We start from the raw sequence: 19,853 nt of genomic DNA, 5'->3' as shown, positions 1-19,853 counted from the left end.
GAACAGACGACTGTCTTATTTGGCCTATGCTATTGTTAACATCCTATCAAAGAATATAGAATCAGTACAATATCAGTTGGCGTATTATTTGGGATCATGGATATATTTGTTTAAGTAATATAAGGAATATTAAAAAAAAATGTATCGTCTTGATCAGCATTGCTAGCCATGTCCGTCTGTCCAATAGGAACAGTAGGACAAATAAATATAATGGATTTTTATGTTAGAATTACGGTTTTAGTTCTATAAAAATCGGACAAAAGTATACGTAGGCCCTGCTTTGAAACATATACGCATAAAAATCGAAATATAGTGCAAGGGGTATACATACATACATGTATTTTTTGACTTACCGAATTTTGCTTCCCTGCTTGTTTTGATTTGAAATGCGGACGTGCGTTAGTGGAAATGCTGCGTAAAACTGGAGCAGAGTGTGGTCGTAAATAAGGGATTTTCGTGTCCGATGGCTACGGTCCCACTGATGGGCGCAGGCGCAGCCCGCAATCAGCTGCTATTGAACGCCCACACTCGCGGTCCTGATCGTCAGCAGCCGAAATTCGTGGGCGTTGCAGCAGCAGCAGCCCGCCAACGCACCGAGTCGAGTCACCAAGGATTAGGATACGGGCATCGCCGCCAACTGGTAGCCACCAGTGAAGTAAAGTAAAGCACCCCTTTTGCAAGGCCAGGAGCATGTTCCCCCACTTAAAGGGTCACGGACAGCGGGTCAACCTGCAGCTGCTGCAGGAGGCCGCCTGCCGCGAACTGGTGCAGCTGTTGGAGCGCATCGAGGGCTCCAAGGTCATCGTGCTGGACGAGGATATGATCGGTCCGCTGGACCTGGTCACTCGGCCGAAACTCTTCGCCGACCGGGGCATTCGACTGCTGGCCCTCAAGCCGGAGCTCCACCTACCGCGGGAGGTGGCCAACGTGGTGTATGTGGTGCGCCCTCGAGTGGCGCTCATGGAGCAGCTGGCCGCACACGTGAAGGCCGGCGGACGCTCGGCGACCGGACGCCAGTACCACATCCTGTTCGCGCCCCGTCGCTCCTGCCTGTGCATCAGCCAACTAGAGGTAAGCGGCGTGCTGGGCAGCTTCGGGCGCATCGAGGAGCTGGCCTGGAACTACCTGCCGCTCGATGCCGACGTGGTGTCCATGGAGCTGCCCAACGCATTCCGCGACGTCAGCGTGGACGGCGACACCAGCTCGCTGTACCAGGCAGCTGTGGGTCTGGTGCAGCTGCAGCGGCTCTACGGACGCATCCCCAAGATCTACGGCAAGGGCGAGTTCGCGCACAGGGTCTGGGAGCACGCCAAGCAGCTGGGCCGGGACGAACGGACGCTGTACAACGGCGACAAGGGCGTCGTCGACCAGTTGATCCTGCTCGACAGGGGCATCGACCTGCTCAGCCCGCTGGCCACACAGCTCACATACGAGGGGCTCGTCGATGAGTTCTACGGCATCCGGCAGAACAAGCTGAAGCTGTCTGCGGAGAACTTTCCCTCCGACGGCTCCATTGGCGGAGTCGGAGCTGGAGGAGGAGGCAATGGCAGTGGCAGTGGCCCGAGGGTCGAGGAATCGCAATCCCTGCTGGGCGACTCTGAGAAGAAGACCATCCTACTTCACTCCGGGGAACAGTTGTATGCGGAGCTGCGAAACAAGCACTTCAACGAGGTCACCAAGCTGCTCGCCCGCAAGGCACGCGAAATCCACAACCAGATGCACGCCACCTCGCAGGACAAGAGTGTGCAGGAGATCAAGAGCTTCGTGGAGAACCTGCTGCCGCAGTTGATGGTCCAGAAGAAGGCCACCTCGGAGCATACAGCTATCGCCGGACTGCTGCACGAGCAGGTGAACGCGGTGAGCTTCGCCGACGACTTGGCCGCCGAGCAGGAGTTCATGGTCTGCGCGGACCTTGACAAGCCGAGCGCCTACATTGAGGACCTGATCGCCAGCAAGGTGGAGCTGCGACGTGTGCTGCGGCTCATCTGCCTCCAGTGCACCGCCGCCTCCGGGTTCAAGGAGAAGCTGCTCAACCACTACAAGCGCGAGTTGGTCCATGTCTATGGCCTCGAAGTGCTGCTCACCATCAGCAACTTGGAAAAGTCCGGCCTCCTCCATCTGCAGACGGAGTCACGGGCCTACAGCGTGCTGCGAAAGGTAAGCCGTCGCATCCAGAACTCTATTAATCATCCCGTAGTCTTATGGCATTTTGTGTTTTAAGAAAACCATCTATACAAAGTAAATTATACAAGTAGCTTGTCAAATAGTTTTAGTATACGTCTTTACCAAAAACCATATATTGGAGAAACCATTTTCGCTTAATCTTAATTTTGTATAACCTTTATGATTTGAACTCCAAACATTTCTTATATTTTAAACATTTTGCTATTAAAACAGTTTCGAAATCAGAAACAACATAAGTAAACGTTTCATTACACCTATAGTTCAATTATTCGTCGTTCGATGCTTAAAACCAAAACAGGAGTTTATGTGATGGTGATAAAAAAGAAATGGTTGAAACGAAATTTATTAAACGAAAGGGGTAAACCCGAACGACTTAGAATGTATTAAAAATTATTAATATTTTGTTAGTGTTTTCAAAATAGTACATTTTAAATCAAAATAATGCAAGGTTGTGATACAAGTCATTTTTGTTGAAAGACTTTCTTTTATTTATAAGTTATTGCACTCTGATAATTATTTATAATCTGCTAGTTTAAGCTAGTATTTTATTTAAACCGAATCGAAATAAAAACGAATAAAAGTAAAGGCTTCATCAAACTTTCCATTAACAAAAGCCTAAAGCAAAATAAGGGCTTATGTGTTCAGAATCAGGAAGAATTTGTTCAACAGCTCGGTATAGTTATTCCCGGTTCAGGATGTGTAGAACAATAAAATATTCTGTTAAGGCGTACATTTGAAATTGAAATCCGATAGGGTTGTCATAAGGAGTCTTCTTTGCTGATTTACTAAACAACCCTGTCTCTCTCACAGACCCTTCATCTCACCGTGGACGACACTGTGGAGGTGGAGCCAAAGGACATCAGCTACGTGCACAGTTTCTACGCTCCGCTGACCGCTCGCCTCGTGGAGCACTCGCTCAAGCCGTTGGGCTGGCAGTCGCTTAAGAGCCAGATCACCAACCTGCCCGGTCCGACGTTCGAGGACTTCCAGGCGCAGCTGGTGGGGATCGGCGGACGCCACGCGGGCCCCACGGTCACGGAGGGATCGCTGCTAAACGTGCCACGTGTGGTGCTGGTCTGCTTCGTGGGCGGATGCACCTTCGCCGAGATCGCCGCACTGCGCTTTCTGGCCGCCCAGGAGGACAACAACGTGGAGTTCCTCATTGCCACCACGAAGGTCGTAAACAAGCACTCCTTCCTGGACAGCCTAATGAGCTCGTGAGGGCGGCGGCTGAGCCGATTGGAGGCCCATCGACTGTCCAACGACCACGGGCTGGCACGTGGATGAAACGCGTCGGTACCGCTGAAGCCAAGGCTCAAAAGGAAGGGCAAGCGGCGCAGCGCGGCGATTTGGAAAGCGGATTAACGTCCAGTGTGCAAGAACATGGCCATTAAGAATACCCTGGCACATGCGAAACCATAATACATATATTTTTCGATTGCGGCATTTATTTCGTATTCTACATGTACCGTATATAAAATGTGTATATATTCCTAAATTGTAGTCTTAAGTGAAAATGATTCCAAATTAACTTTATTCAAGTTTGTGCAAGGAAAATATTGTCAAAATAAAGTATTTAGTCAATGTAATATTGTATTATCTAACCAGTTACAAAAATTACAAAGTTATTTAACCGCATAATCGATATATAAGCCGGTGTTCCCATATTCCAAGTGGTACGTTTGTTTTTGGATGTTCATCTATTCCATTGATTGTAATATGTCTATGTTTGGGCAACATATTAATTAAATAATTCGGTGTACTCAAGTTTATTGTAATTAAAAGCAAAGACATTGAAGATCTCCTCCATGACAAGTAATTTAATATTATTTTTGTATTTAAAATAGACTCACCTTTGCAATGGACTGGCTGAATTGGATGGCTCTTGCACAATATTTATTCACAAAAAAAAAATTGTTGAACTGAGATTAGACTGGCAGGGGTGTAAAAATAACATAAAAAAATAAATTTAAATGAGTTAAACATCTTAGCTGAAGAAGTTTATTTTTCGAAAAATCGAAACAAATCTTTTCAGACACCAAAGTAAATAGAGATTATTTTTGTTGAAACTTAATTGGATCGATTTGGGTATGTTAATGTAATGAAGTTTCTAAAATTCATGAACCATACAGAATATTCTCATCTAGATGTATAATCAAAACGGAAAGGGTATTTATTTATAAGGCGACTATAGTTGTAGTGGGTAATGAAATTATGACGGCTTGAAATATAATTCTTAGAAGTAATTCAACAGATATAAAATGTAATCATTGATTCAAATTTGAAATAAATGAAAAACATTGCAATTGCTAGTTATATATTTGAAATATCATAAAATCAAGGAGTTCTTCGTGATCGAAACCAATGGTTTTTCCTACCTGTTGTTTAATATGTTCCTACCAGTCTGTGTACAAGTTATATTTGACTTTGCCCAGACGAATATCTTGGTAAAAGTAGTAAATCTCAAATAAATCATAAATACTTAAAACTTTGATTGGATTCACAAATTTCTCATGGGGACTATAATCTTGGGTATTTGAAAAACAATTCCTACTCAATGGAAGGCCTTGCACATAAAACCAACCAGCACATTTGGGCTTCTATTGCACTCATACAGATTGGAAGTCTTTAAATAACAAAATAAATTAATCATAATATACATATAATGAATAAATTTATCAATCCAGATTGAATTTTAATAAAAAAATTTGTATTTGTCATTTTTTAACGAGTGGAACAAAGATGATTTATTAAATAATACATAAACATGCTGCAGAATGTTTGTATTCATTGTCATTAATGAATACGTGATCCTACCCAAAACTTCAGTTGGCAAGTCTATGTCCCACAAAGCAGAACACGAACTAAGGGATGGTGTATTTTTAAATAAGTTTTATTTTTATTTTATTGACATTGACGTGCATCAATTTAATTGTTATTCGTTTTCCATCTTCATTTACCATAATTGCAAAAATACAATTTATATTCATATAATTATAATAATAAAAAAAAAACAATTTTATAAACATAAAAAATATTACATATATTGTGTTCCCCGTGCTTCTGTTTAGCTATCTCTATCTCTCTCGTTATCGTGTTTACCTTCATTTCGCTCATGTTTTCTATATAGGTTAATATATATACCAAAATAATACGCCTCCATAATAGTAATAATGATCATCGTGGTTATCGCATACATCATTGATACCTCGAACTTCCAATATATCAACCAAATTACCAAAAATTTATTCCCATTCTTTCCGCCTTTTCCTCCACTGTAATTATAGAAATTTGTATTAAATTTAATTTAATTAATGACTAACGGAAATATATGGTTGGTTTTTTTCTCTTCATTCAATGTGGTTTAGTAAAATTTTTTTTGCTACATTTCTTAGCATTTGCCGAGCATTTTATTTTTTTTATGGATTTCCTTCATAAATGTAGATGTTTTTGTTTGTCTGTAGGTGTGTGTTGTGTGTTTCCGTTATTTTGAATCAGCATACGACTGAAGGAAAGTAATATTTCCACGTAAATATAAATCATTAAATAATTAAACGTTTGTATGCTTTAATTTTCTATACAATTTTTATTGTTTTGACTAAGCATTTTGCAATTTGCATTAATTAACTCTAAAATAGGCTTATTTTAGTTATATATATATTATATCCTTTTTGTTATAACAAACAAAACTAAATTAATTGTAAACAAAGTTAATCTTTTTGCGTTTAAATATTTGCTGGGTTTATAATAATTTTGGCCATAAAACTTATTGTACAGCAAATAAAATAATAATTGTAATATTTTTTCTTTTAAAAAATACTTTTTATTTGAATCGAGTCAAAATAAGAAAAACATAACGTAAATCGAAAATGTTGAACCTAACAACATGCAAAGATGGCAATCTATGTGTGCCTGGAACTGCGATCGCAGATCACGTCGACTATCAATTGAAAATAACATTTAAAAATCATACAAACTCGAATGTGATCTGAATGAACGATCTATTTTCTGCGAGTTTTAACAAATAATACACACCTAATTTTTTTAAGGTCATTTTTGCATCGCGAGAGCGCAAATATAAATGGTTAACGAATCAAAATGGTGATTGATTTAGTTATTCGGTAATAATATCAAGTAAGAATTTAAACGTAAATTTAAACACTTTGCATATCAAAGTTTGATGTTCTTTGTTTGCTTGTTTGTTTGTTTTGTTGTGTTATGGTTTGTGTATGACATTTTGCTTACATATATAATTATTTATTTATGTTTGTTTTTTCTTTGTTTTTGATTGATCTTGTATTAAATGATTTCAAATGTTAGTATCTTGTTGCCTTCTTCAATCGAATTTCCTTTAATATAAAACTATTGCAGCTTTTGCTTGTTGTAACTTTTAGAAAATACTTGGGGTTTCATGTTTCATGTTTCATGTTCTTTATGCAACCAATATGTTAATTGATTTCTGTTAATGATCCTACAAAAACTTTGCTAGCCAGGACTGTCTGTTTCTGCTATTGTTGATGTTTAAGCTGCGATCTTTGTTGCTTTTGTCGGGTCCTAGTTGTTGTTGTTGGTGTCGTACTATTGGCTTTATAATTTCCATTAAAATTGAAGTAGTTTATATTACTAAACACTTGTTGTTGTGGCTGGCCTTGTTGTTGTCTATGCTATAGCGAGCCAGCCGGAAAACTTGTTGAACTATTGCTATGGGCTAAACTAATCATTGAACCAGATAGACTTCCCTCCTCATCTGCATAGGCTTCACGGGAGACCTCAACTAGTGATAAAGTGCTGCAAGGACAATGCATTTAGTTTGAAAATTCTTTTCGAAAGTCAGTGGCAATTACCTGAAACCTAAGGCAATTGATTCGTTATCAAATGCTTCCAATTCTTTAGTATGCTTCTCGCGTTTCATGTGCAAGCGCTCTAGCCGTTCCTGGTTGAATTGCTGCAACTCGGCGTCCATCTGTGGAGATATCCATATCGATATCGATGTCAGTTTGGTCATAGGCAGGGAATTTGAATTTGGTCTTGGGTTTGGCTCACCTTGTTCTCGAGCAGACCTCGCCGCACGCTGACGCGGTTCTCCAGCTCCCGGCGCTCGCGATCCCGCTGCTCCTGCGCCTGCTTCTTGTTCTTGTTCTGGTAGGCAGTGAGCATCTCCAGCTCGTACTCCAGCTGCTCGTGGGTACGTTGGCACTCGATCACTTGGCTTTCGTCTAGTTTGTAGCTCTGACTTTGGAACATATCCGCAATACTTTGCTCGTACTGCAATGAAATTGATTTGGTTAGGTTAAGCTGAATGCAATTCATAACTATGCCCTAGTTTTATTAGTTCCTAAGCCAAGCATCGTTTAATATTTATTTGGGTTGAGTTGAGGAGTTGTAACAGTTATAATCGATTTGGCTGCTAATTAAACACAATTTGTTATACACCTCCAGTTTACTTAACGCACCTGTTCGCCCAACAGCGTCAGCTTACGATGCTTTTCTTCTTTCAGCTGCTTGATGACCTCCTTTTGTTGATCCTTTGGTGTCGTCTGCAGCACTTGCGCCTTGTAGCGCTTGTATTGCTTCGTCTGCGTCTTGCAAGTTTCCCGGAACTGCTTGCGTATCTGGAGCTCCTTTTGCTGCTCAGGGCGAGGCAACAATTAAATTAGTAGTTATATTACAATCTGCTCTTCTGCGCGGACCACACAATACATACCTTCAAGCTCTTGGGCTGTTGCCTTAGCTCGACCGCATGCTTGCGCACCAGCTCCTTCTTGATGCGGTCCATGTAGTCTTTTTGATTGTGCAACTCTGTGTCGTGTTGCTTGTTTATCTGCGGTTGGAAAGGATGCGGTGGATTCGGATTCTGAGATTCTCAAAGCTGGGGCCACAGGAAACTCACCTGCTCCTCGCGCAACTGGTGCACGCTCTTCTGCTGGCGGTACTCCAGCTCCTGTGTCTTTTCGTGGTGCCTAACAAGCATTTCGTGCGCCTGCTGCAGCTGCTGCTCCTTCTTTCCGAGCTCCTGCAAAAGGCAAAGCAAAGGGTTAGAGGATTAGTTCTGGTGCTAGCTGGTGTTATCCGGTCCTTACATCGCGGAGCTGCTGGTCCTCGTGCTCGTGCTGCATGATCATGCGCTTGCGCTTGAACTTCCGCATCTCCAACTCGATGTACTGCTTCTGGGCCTGGAGCATCCGCTGCTCCTCCTGAGCTTCGTGCTGCTTCAGGTTGTCCTTCTGCGACTGCAGGGTCAGATCGCGCTGCCGCTTGGGCGTGGACTCGTCCATGGAGAGCTCCCGCTTCCAGCGCTCCTTGTTCGCCTTGTACTCCTTCTTGCGATTGAGGTCGTACACCTTTCGGTCGCCCTCCTGCTTCAGCGTAATCTCTTTGTGTAGTTTCTTCTCGGCGGCGCTCGTCTGCTTCGATCGCCGTTCCACGTCCTGCTGGTGCTTGGTCTGCAATAGATCAAATGGTTGGTTAGGTTGGTTGTCTAACAAACCCACGACCATTCCCCAGTCGCAGTCGCACTCCCAGTCCCAGTCCCACACCCAAACTCACCTCTAGCCGCTCGAGGTCCCTGGTGAAGTTATGCAGCAGCGTATCGTACTCTTTGTCCAGGGCCGTCTTGTGCGCCTCCATGTCCACCTTGCACTTCTCCTCCAGTTTGACCAGGTGCGCCTGGTGCTCGCGCCGCATCCGCTTGTAGCCGGACATCTGCTCGTGCATCTCCTCCTGTATCGCGGATCGCGAGTGATGGTGCACAGGGGGGCAGAGAATGCACACATGGTTAGAGGCGTGGAAATGTGAAATGGAGCAGCTTCATTTTTTTTTTGACCACTACTACGGCCACTTTAACACTACTTCTGCGACTAACTGTAACTGTAACTTACAAAACCGCTGACGAACTGCATCTCAACCATAACCTCAACGGGCGCAAACCTCGGCCAAATCATGGCTCCTCTGGGCTCTGGGCTTCCGTCTACGGACTCTAAGCACTAGCTACGTTTAGTTTAGTTTAGGCAAAAAGGCAAACGAGTTGCTGCAGCGGGAAATGCAATAGTTCTACTATTTTTCCAACAGGCAAGCCAAGCTTAAGCAACTCCCGCTTTTAATGTCGAATGTGGTTTGAAGCTTGGTTTAGTCTAGTGTGACCTTATCGGGGGCTGCGAGGATCGTGTGGATCGTGTGAGGATCGTGTGGATCGTCTTCTAACAGTGTTACCTCAGTGTTACAGTTGTAAACAATGTAAAGCATTTCCAACTGGAATATCCGATGGTTAATTGGAATTGTAATGGAAAGTCGCTTTTCGAATGGAATGAGTAAACACAATCAAACTTCATGTTCACGTACAATAACTTAATTCCTAATTCAATTTTTATAAGTATTCAATTTTACCAAAGACAATAGCGTTTTTCTCAATATAAAGGACATATGAATAAATAACAGTCCTAGGAGTTGTCAGATTCTGAAAGATCATATAGTAAGCATCCTTAAAACGACGTGCACTTGGCAATCAAGTTGTTTCATCAAGGCAAGGCACGAGTCCATCAAAACATTGGCAAAACTACATATATACGATCTGATTATATAGCTATTTGCACGATCTACCATAATCTTAAGATTTTGGATAGAAAATTTCGCTGGCAAAAAGACATTGTTTCTAAAGTAAGGACTGTTTGGCGACAAATTATAAATCGTTTCACAAAAATAGTATTGAAATGTTCAATTAAATTAATTTTTTTTTCCTATTCACATCCATAAAACAGACAATCAATATGAACGTGTAGAGCCTTTTTTTTGGTTTTAAATAAAGCAGAGACAAAATTCAAAGCTGAGAAAATATTTAGCTAAAACTTATTGCAGGCTAAACAAATGATTTCAATTTGAATAGACGGGAGGACTTTGCACAGTGAGGACCAACAAAAATATAAACGGTAAGGAATTGATGATTTTCACATATATTTTAAAATTATTGATGCGACACCAACGTGTATTTTACGGAATAGATATTCTGCCACGACAGCAGCACCTAAATAAAAGCCCCCAAACAGGCGTCAGCAAAGTAACAAAGCTACTGTTATGGCAAATGCATCTGACCTCCAATGGTGAAGTGTGCTTAATGGACTGGCCTAGCTACCATTCTTAAAATGAAACAATTAACGACAAATAGAATATGCTTACAGTCGAAAGACACGGAAACAGACGCGTTTTATGCCATGAGGTTTGTGTGTCAATGGCCAGGATTTGTGGGGTGTTTGGGAACGAGAACAGGAGACTGGCGATTGGAATGTAATGGCGGAGGAGGATGCAATTGCAACAGAGTAACGGCTAACTACAGTAAGTACAGCAAGTAGATGGTGAGGTAACGGCACCGACTGCTATTAAATCGTTTATTTCACAATTGATTGGCGCCTGATCCGAAGCACTTGCTAGGAAATTACACATGGACAGTGGCGTTTCGGGTCTTTCTTGGTGGCTTGGCCGATCTTTTGCTTGCTCTCCCTCCGCCGGCTGCCGTCGCGGCATTCGCTGTTGATGTGGTCGCCACCACACAGCTGCGAACAGAAGTTATAGCGCGCCTGTTCGAGGATGCGGGAGGAAAACAATAAACACAACAAAAAGAGCTTGTAGTAGAGGGCAAAAGTTAGAAGACATGGGGGTAGCAGAAGCGTAGCAGCGAGCGAGGAGGGGGAATGGTTTTTTGGCTAGCCGACGGATGATTCCCCACCATTGATGCTGTCTATTGAGGACGGATTACACACGCTGGCTGCGCAGGATGGGGGGATGGAAATGGGGATAGGGATGCAATCGGTGCCTATCGAATGCCCATGGAGGTGGATTGTCTATGCTGTAGCCAGGCGACTCCCCTCCTGGACTCAACCCAACAAGAGAGCTCGCACACAGAAATCTACGGCCAAGGCGGGAGTGGAGTATCAAGAAAACGAAACGAAACGAAACAAAACGAAGGGACAACGCACCTGCATGTGCTCCTTCTGCTGCTTGGTCACAATACTGGTGGTGCGTATGGTGGCGAAGTTGTTGGGCCCGTGGTCGTTGACTGCATTGGAGATGGCCTGTTGCGAGGATGCCGAACTGGCCGCGTACACGGCCGCCTGGGCTGCGGGCGTCGTCAGATAGCGCGGCTGGATTGGCTGTATGCGATCCACCAGCGGGGGCACCGGAGCAGGCGCTGGTGCCGGCACCACCGAGGCCGAGTTGGTTGGCGTCACATTGTTGTTCATGCTGTGCATTATGTTGGGCAGCGGCGGCCGGTTACGATGGCGAGACGAGTTGCGGGACACGGCTCCGGGCGGAACCGGCTGCCCCTGCTGTTGGCCGCTGGGCCAGCTGGGCGGTGGCTGCTGCTGGTGTGGATGGTGATGGTGGTGCTGCATTGCTGCCGCCACAGCAGCGTTGGCCGCCTGTTGGTGGTGGTGCGCAGCGATATGGTGATGATTCTGGGCCGCAGCCGGTATGGAATTGGATGAGGAGCTCTGCAAAGGACACAAATCGAAGAACGTAAGGCACTGCACAAACAAAGGGAGAGAACTGATGTGGATCCTCACCTGACTACTGGCCGCCGATACACCCACCGAGTGTATGGAGTGTTCCGAAGTAATACTATTGCTCTTGCTGCTGTCGCCGCCGGCATGGTCATCCTGTTGGTCGTCGGCATCGCCCACGGCGCTCTCCGTCTCGCAGGTGTCCACCATGAGTATCTTCTTCATCTTGCGATAGTTGAGGTTGTCCAGCTCGCGCACGGCTGACTTGGTGCGTGCGATCAGCTCCAGCAGCACGGTGTCGGAGCGCGGTCGGGTCACGTAGGCGTGGGTCAGCAGCTTGGCCGACGAGGGTCGCTCCGCTGGCATCTTCTTGAGGCACAGTTCGACAAAGCTGCAGAACGCGTCCGACCAGTCGTTCTTCTGCAGGGGTTAAATAAAATAGTTGGTTTTAGATTGTGTACAGTTGTAGAAATTCATATAACCCAATAACTTGATAAAAATAAAAACTCATTTGTAAGCAGAAAAATGGATTGATAAGTAAAGACTCATTCCATTTCAGTCGATGAGTAATTAGTTAGACCTTGATACATTTTGAGAAAGTTAAGTTTCATCAAGTTTTCGGATGAAAGCCTTGTTGACAATATAGCAAATAAAACTAAATACTGAATTATTTAAAAGTATAATGTATATTAAGTTGGGACTACATACTTTGAATCTGTGTCATTTTCTCAACATCAAGTTAAGCTTAACAATTAATTTAAATAAAAGCAGTCCCCAAATAACACATTAATATATGTATATATATTTCGGTACCCACTCACCGGAAGGGTTGGCGATTCGTTCTGGGCAATGTGGTAGAGCGCCGACATGGCGTTCATGTTAAAGTACGGCGGCTTGCGCTCCGCCAGCTCGATGCAGGTGATGCCCAGCGACCACACGTCCACCTTGCCGTCGTACTGGCCCTCGTCCATGGCCAGAATCACCTCGGGGGCCATCCAGTAGGGAGTGCCGACGAAGCTGTTGGCCGGACACTTAATGGCGGCGCTGCCAAAGTCGGCCAGCTTGACGACGCCGTTGTCCGTGAGCAGAATGTTGCCCGCCTTGATGTCGCGATGGATGCGCCCCAGCGAGTGCAGGTAGCTCAGGCCACTGAGCACGCCCAGGCAAATGGCGGCGATCTCGTCCTCGTGCAGCGGCTTCTTGTGCACCTCGATGATGTCCGATGCGGAGCCCACACAGTACTCCATCACCAGCCAGGCGGTCGACTCGCGCAAATAGCATCCCTTGTATTCGATGGTGTTTGGGTGATTCAATTGGCGAAGAAAGCTGTCAACGACAATGGTTGATTAGTTCGGTTTATATCGGTGCTTGCAGTTCATGGCTCCAAGTGTCAGCACTCACCGTATCTCTTTGAGAATGTCCTGCCACTTCTCCTGGCTCTGCTTGCCGGTGTAGGACATCTTCTTAATGGCCACGATCTCCTTGGTGAGGTTGCAGCGGGCATAATAGACCGCTCCGAACGACCCATGGCCGATTTCGCGCAGGTCCTCGAATATCTTCTCCGGGTCATGCTTGTTGAACAGGTCGGCTATTTCCGGATCCTTGAGACTACCAGGTCGTGCCGAAGGCATGGCTGTCTCTCATGCTCTAGCCCAGCTCACTCAGTGGTCCCGCCTGCTCTTCGTCTGCAGTTCCAGTGGTCGACTCTGCTGGGTTGGAAGGTCTGTGTGCAATCGAGGAGGCGGGGCGAAAAGAAGGCAATTCCGGTTAGTCAGTCTCAGTCCCAGGCACAGTCTGCGCCAGTCACTTAGTCATTTTCAAAAGGGCTCGAGATTCTGGGGATTTCGGGCTTAAGCACTGGTAACGGTATGGTAAGTGGGGGCAAGGGGCCTGATCGCTGTGTTTTGGACAGCGACTGGACGGGAAAAGCCAAAAGTCGACTATCACCAAATCGATCAAGTGATTCACGCTCACACATACTGTACAAATCATTCACAATTCAACATTCCACACGCAGCACGGGCCTTATCGCAAATATTTTACCTGCTGGCCTCTTTTATGGCTATTTTCCTTAGCTTGTTACCAACTTAAAGATGAGGTGGCTCTCGTCTGTCAGCTGTTTTTTTGGCCGGCTTTGCTGGATATTCCAGACTAATATAGGGAGTTGTAGGTAAGGTTTTAAAAGTCGCCTAAGCTGGTTCCCGAAAAATGCGGGGGCTTGGTAGGTAGGTGTAGGGATGCGCAAATGATGTGGGGGTGTTATTGGTTGCCAAGTTGCCCATTATAGGGTATTCACACGTGCTGTAGGGTATGTATAGGCGCCATGGCCGAGCCCTTAGACACACGCACACACACACACACACGCTGACAAGGAGTAACGGCACTAAAGGGGTGCATTTGTCGCCGTTGCGAATCCACACACACACACACACATGTGCATGTGGAGGCGTTTTGCGGGCGTCTTCGGATATCCGCCGGCTTTCAACGCAGATCTCGGCAACTTTGCGCTCCGGCTTCTAACTCGCAGCTGTGCAAAATACTTGATAATTAGCCCGCCGTTGTGCGACTGCAATTATTTACTTGCGACGCGAAACAGAAACACGCCTATTTTTCATAGCCACACTATTGCACAAAGAGCAGCCATGTCGCTCTCACACACATAGTATCTGTATGTGCATGTGTATGTGTGTGCGGTTGGCTGCTTGTTGTTTTGCATTTGAGGCGACACAAATTCAATTGAATTCGTGCTTTTTCTGGGGCTTTGGCTTTTGTTTTGCCCTTTTATATGGCGATTGGCCGAAAACGGGAGTTCTTCAATTTGGTTTTGATTTGTGTTGCCTTTTTTTTGGGTGCGGACGCAGCACACACAGAAAGGCGTAAAAAAAAGACCGACGATGCTGCTCTGCCTGGTTTTTTTTCCTGCCCCAATATGTTTATTGACTGATTTTCGTGGCCAATTTGTGCAGCACGATTGAAAAATTCGTATTTAACATTTTGCAACTGTTTTGAATCGCCTAATTTTGTTTTGCTTGCACACCGCACACTCACACACACTGACACTCGTCGGGGGAGCAAACAAATACACACACAAAATCAAAACGCATTCGTATGGGTCCACTCGTGCTTGCTCTTTCTCGCACATTGAGGGGGAGTGGAACATAAAATCTGCAAGATCCAATTGTTTATTTGATACTGGAAAAACTATACTCCGATATTGTCTATTGGCGAAATAATCAATTTATCGGTCAAAACGCAAACGCGAAAAAGAACAGTATCCACACACACACTTACACTCTATAACTCACACACACGCACACACAGGGATGGAGAGACAGTGGAAAATGCATAAATCTGGCGAAAAAATTAAACTTGCAGTGTTGGAGGGCTTACATTTAGCAATTAATTAGTGCTTGCTTGTTTATCAGCGCGACTGGCTCTTGGTTTTCGCATCTGTATGCATTTTTCCCTCATGCGTCGCTTTCTTCACGCCTGCTGCTGCTGTTATTTGCCTTGCTGCGATTTGCCCTGCACTGCACACGCGTTGCGTTTGCGTTCACTTTTCGGCACTTGCTACGCATCTCGAGGTGCCGAAAATTAGAGGAATGTCGATCCCATCTACGGAAACCCCACTCCGCAACGCTTTTCCAACTTTTCTTCACTCGTTTTCGTTTGCTTAATTAAATTCCGTAAAGTTGAGTTTAGTTCACACACACAGCAAGCGGTAGAGGTGGAGAAACATCGATTGCACCATCGATGCATCGATGAGTTTTGTTCGATCATCGATTGCTTTGAACAACTATCGATGAGTGCTTGTATAATTTATAAAACGCTTGACCTTAATAACATATCTAGGCTCTCTTTATTGTCGATTGTAGATAATACAAATACTTTATTATATTCTCTCTTTTCAAGTGAAAGTTTTCCACTGTTGTTCACTTACTTTCATACTCTGCCAATTGAAGTTTCAGTATTTAGTATATTTTGGTATAAGAACCGTAGCGTATCGATATTTTAACAGTTTTTGAAGTACCTTCTTCTGAATTTTGGCGTTCCTTTTATTTTATTTTTGTTTAGAGGGTATTATAATTTTAGTCAGAAGTTTGAACGCAGTGAAGCAGATATTTTCGACCCTGTAAAGTATATGTATTCTTGATCAGCATCACTAGAAGAGTCGATATAGCCATGTCCGTTTCTCTGACCGTCTGTCTGTCCGTTTCTACGCAAGCTAGTTCCTCTCAGCTTAAAATCTATTAACTTGAAATTTTCCCAAAAGTTGTAGTAGTAGTATAAAGGTCAGAACGAGCCGGCTGTATCGTATAGCTTCCATAGGAAAAATCGGGAAAAAAAATTAACCAAAACAATATAACTTTGCTGCTTTTCAATTGTTTTGTTAGTTCTTCCTAATGGTTTCTTTTTTTAGTATTACGGTTTAATTAACATGGGAACCATGGAAATTTTAGATCTAATTTTTATACCCTTACAGAGGGTATTATAATTTCAATCAAAAGTTTGCAACGCAGTGAAGGAGACGTTTCCGACCCTATAAAGTATATGTATATATTTTGATCAGCATCATTAGGAGAGTCGATCTAGTCATGTCCGTCTGTCCGTCCGTTTCTACGCAAACTTGTCCCTCAGTTTTAAAGCTATCTGCATGAAACTTTCCCAAAAGTTGCCTTTCTATTACAGGTAGTATATAAGTCGGAACGAGCCGGATCGGACGACTATAGCATATAGCTCCCAATGGAACAATCGGAAAAAAAATAATAACTTTGCTGTTTTTTAATTTTTTTTTAGTTCTTCGACATATAGTAATGGATAATTATTTCAGAATTACGGCTTAAATTTCATCAAAATCGGACGACTATAACATAAAGCTCACATGGAAACAATAAAAACATTAAAAAAAATTAAACCTTTTTATTTTCTAAAATTTTTTAGAAATTCTTTTTGATTATTGAATAATTTGACAGTTCAGAATTACGCTTTTAATTTTATTAAAATCGGGAATCGATATCAGATAGCTGCCATAGGAACTATCAAATAAGCTTCAAATAGCTTCTATGTAAACATACACGCAAGTCAATCATAATTTTAATGTCTTCAAGAATATTTAATTTTTGCAATAGCTGCAAGGGTATATGAACTTCGGCTTGCCGAAGTTTGCTTCCTTTCTTGTTAAATTTTATCTAATTTTCAATTGTTCTTAAATTCTTTTGGACATAGTAATTTTATTCAAATCGGAAATCGATGTTATATAGCTGCCATGTAAACGATCGAATAATTGAGCTGAAAATCATCATAACATTTACGCATGTAATTCAAAATTTAAATGTTTTAAAGAATATTTCATTTTCGCATTACATTTCTATTGGCTTGCCGCCAATAATAATAAGATTGTATTGGATCTGGAAAACAAATTAGTCAGACCTTTTAACATGACTTTATTTCAATTATAATTTACCGTCTATGTTAAGTCGACAATGTAAACTGGGTATAAAAAAATTGTACTTATATTTATTTATAGTTAACGGCCAATTTTAAGCACACGCTGCAATACAATTGCTAAAATATTTGGGAGCTTTGACAATTCAATCAATTGCCACAAAGGTAAAAGTAAAAGGTGTAATAAGAAATTATACCGCTTACTTAAAGTAGTACTGCTGCTGATTCTGGTGATTCGGGAAGCGATTCAGGCTGCCAAGGTCAAAGGATGAGAAGTAGTCGCCCGGATATGCAGGATTCCCAGGTGGAGCAGGAGCGGAAGGTGGTTGATCCTGTTGATCCCGTTGATCCAAATCGCCATCGCTCTCGTAGTTGACCAAAAATCGCGGAGTTGGTGCTGGTGCAGGGGGATCGGATGCGGCTTCATCAGCACCAAAAGCATCCGTATTCGTATCCGTATCCGTATCCGTATCTGAATCTCCTTGGGAACCATCTGGGTCTCCCGCCACCTCCGCCTCAGCTTGCGACCTAGAGAAGGTATCTGCAAAGTGTCGGAGAGAACCCAATTGTACGGCAGTTAGTTAAAAGGTTTCGTATTTTACCAGTAGGTTGTGCGTACTGATAGATAAGGCGATCCCCCAGCTGCGCAGGACGCCGCTGTTGAGGATTGGGCTGCTGCTGCTCTGGCTGCTCTGGCTGCTGTGGCTGCTGCTGCGGACGAGGTCGTGGCCGAGGCCGTGGGCGTGGGCGTGGCGGAGCGGTGGGAGGCGGTGGTGCTTCTGTGGGGGCTGGAGGCGGAGCAGGGGCATCATAGTCGTAGTCGTAGTCATAGTTCGGCGGAGGTGGGGGCGGCGGACGAGCCACTGGCCGCTGGGCGTAGAAGGCGCTCAGGGGGCGTAACGGCGGTCGGACGCGTTTGGGCGCCTGTGCAGCGGGTGGAGCAGGTGGCGCAGGCGGAGGGGGAGGGGGAGGCGCCGAAGGTCGAGGAGCCGGAGGATCGGCGTAGTCGTAATCAAAAGGCAAAAAGCCGGAACTGAAGAACGAATGCCAAAGGGGTTTCCGGATGCGTGGTGGCGGAGGTGGTGGCGGTGGCGGTGGAGGGGGCGGGGCTGCCGTGGTTGTGGTTGTCGTCGCAGGACGTCGAGTGGTCTTCACAAAATTAGCCTTGGCCGAGGACAACTGGGCGCTCTTCAGCAGCACATTTCGCAGGAGCAGCCCAAAGTCCAGGGTGACGGTGCCACGTTTCTCCCGCAGCGCCGAGTCCTGGCCACCGGCCGTGTCCTGCGGAACAGGATCTGCCGACAGGGAGCCCAGGAACACGGCCAACAGCAAGGCCATCAACAGCAACAGGCGGGAATGGCTTGACATCCTGGCGCAGATCCGTGTCCGGAGTGTTGGCTATTGCTATTGGTATTGCTATTGGTATTGCTATTGGTGAGCGGACCGTACCGCTCGGAAGGCCGTTCCAATCAGAACTGGCACTGGCCAGCGGTCGAGCCGCATGACTTTACCCGACCGGAGTGTCCGAGCCTGGGCGTCGTGGATTAAGTGCCCCAAAATCAACTAGTTAGACGGGTTAGCTGGCAGTCTGACAGTCTGACAGTCTGGCAGTCTGGCAGTCTGGATCTCGTAATCGCAGACCCCGACTGCCGACGGTTGGTTATCAACGAGCTCGGTGCGTGGCAACAATTACTTTTGCACTACTTTTTGCGGCAGTTTATAGATCGTAAGAGCAACACAAACTATGCATAATGCTTAGCGGCCAGTGCATTTTAAGAGCTGAGCTCACACACGCACCGTGGTATGAGCACAATGCATTTAATTTTCGAAAATCTACGTAAATCTGGATCCCGCTCAAGTTTATATCAACACAAACTCATTAAAAGAAGAACAGAATTCAGATTATAAGTCTGTTGCCTGTTTAATATTGTTTTTGTTATAACTTTCAACAAAATACACCCAGCACTTTAAAGACAATACATTTTCGAAATTTTGAGCAGGTCTGGTTCACCCAAAAATGAGCATTATGCAAAATCATTCAACGAATTTAAGTACTTCTGTAGCCTGCTCAAAATTGTATTTCAATAAATGGATTAACATATGTCCCTTAAACCACAAAACAACAGATTTAAAAAGTAAAACAATATGAGATGTGGAATCATATAGTTTTAAGAAGATGACTAATAATTTAGAAGTATTAACGTTTCTATTTTTAAGTCTTTATTTCAAAATTGTAGGCCATTTTGCCACTCCTAAGGTCATTTTGGTTTTGGGGGTACTTAGAGGGCATTAAATTATTGAAAAGGTGTATAACAAACTTTTAAGTTTTCAAATACTGATTTCAAAATAAATTTTACAAAGAACCGCGTGAATAAGCTTGATAAAAGCTGAGATTTTAGTTTTTAGTTTTATTGAATCGACTGTTGGTTGTGAAGCTTTAATTAAGTAAGATTTTTTTTCAATTACAACAACAACAATTTGACGACCAAATTAATCTTATGTTTTTCTTTGTACCCAATTTTAAGATTTTTCAGTCAATTCGCGATTTTTTAAGGACATTGCTTTTTAAATGAACTAATACCACTATGCCAACAAGGGGCTGTCACGATTTGCTCTCATAATAATATGAATTTTCCATTTCAGTCTAGCTGCGGCTGTTGAATTTGATTTTCAAGATATATAGTAGTATGTTTAATCATTTCCACAGTAATTAACAGAGTTGGTTTTTTATAA

The 19,853-nt window shown here is 44.0% G+C and overlaps 3 protein-coding genes across 8 annotated transcripts; 1 reads left to right on the top strand and 2 right to left on the bottom strand.

The window, feature by feature from the left end:
- The first annotated feature begins 344 nt into the window (after positions 1–344).
- On the top strand, positions 345–4,490 carry LOC128264176 (vacuolar protein sorting-associated protein 33A). The gene is made up of 2 exons (XM_052999547.1): positions 345–2,157; positions 2,995–4,490. The coding sequence occupies exons 1-2, from the start codon at positions 691–693 to the stop codon at positions 3,403–3,405; spliced, it is 1,878 nt and encodes a 625-aa protein (XP_052855507.1). The 5' UTR covers positions 345–690; the 3' UTR covers positions 3,406–4,490.
- Positions 4,491–5,056: 566 nt separating this feature from the next.
- On the bottom strand, positions 5,057–15,424 carry LOC128264168 (serine/threonine-protein kinase Tao). 5 transcript variants are annotated; one of them, XM_052999528.1, is made up of 13 exons: positions 15,066–15,424; positions 13,077–13,398; positions 12,497–13,001; positions 11,739–12,095; positions 11,151–11,666; positions 8,731–8,904; positions 8,265–8,627; positions 8,075–8,197; positions 7,889–8,005; positions 7,638–7,811; positions 7,228–7,449; positions 7,029–7,147; positions 5,057–6,972 (listed from the first exon to the last, which is right to left on the bottom strand). In XM_052999528.1, the coding sequence occupies exons 2-13, from the start codon at positions 13,304–13,306 to the stop codon at positions 6,849–6,851; spliced, it is 3,024 nt and encodes a 1,007-aa protein (XP_052855488.1). In that variant the 5' UTR covers positions 13,307–13,398; positions 15,066–15,424; the 3' UTR covers positions 5,057–6,848. The 5 variants fall into 5 exon arrangements, with proteins under 5 accessions (XP_052855488.1, XP_052855489.1, XP_052855493.1 ...); XM_052999529.1 differs by lacking the exon at positions 15,066–15,424 and adding an exon at positions 13,719–14,714; XM_052999533.1 differs by lacking the exons at positions 12,497–13,001; positions 13,077–13,398; positions 15,066–15,424 and having other exon boundaries at positions 11,151–11,664; positions 11,739–11,811.
- A 1,406-nt stretch (positions 15,425–16,830) lies between these two features.
- On the bottom strand, positions 16,831–18,830 carry LOC128264185 (uncharacterized). Of its 2 annotated transcripts, none has more exons than XM_052999558.1 (2): positions 17,723–18,828; positions 16,831–17,661 (listed from the first exon to the last, which is right to left on the bottom strand). In XM_052999558.1, exons 1-2 carry the CDS (start codon positions 18,486–18,488, stop codon positions 17,321–17,323), a joined length of 1,107 nt encoding a protein of 368 aa, XP_052855518.1. In that variant the 5' UTR covers positions 18,489–18,828; the 3' UTR covers positions 16,831–17,320. The 2 variants fall into 2 exon arrangements, with proteins under 2 accessions (XP_052855518.1, XP_052855519.1); XM_052999559.1 differs by having other exon boundaries at positions 17,517–17,661; positions 17,740–18,830.
- Positions 18,831–19,853: the final 1,023 nt, after the last annotated feature.

The sequence above is a fragment of the Drosophila gunungcola genome, unplaced genomic scaffold, assembly GCF_025200985.1.
Source record: "Drosophila gunungcola strain Sukarami unplaced genomic scaffold, Dgunungcola_SK_2 000060F, whole genome shotgun sequence".
Taxonomy (NCBI): domain Eukaryota; kingdom Metazoa; phylum Arthropoda; class Insecta; order Diptera; family Drosophilidae; genus Drosophila; species Drosophila gunungcola.
This window is presented reverse-complemented; position numbering and strand designations above follow the sequence as displayed.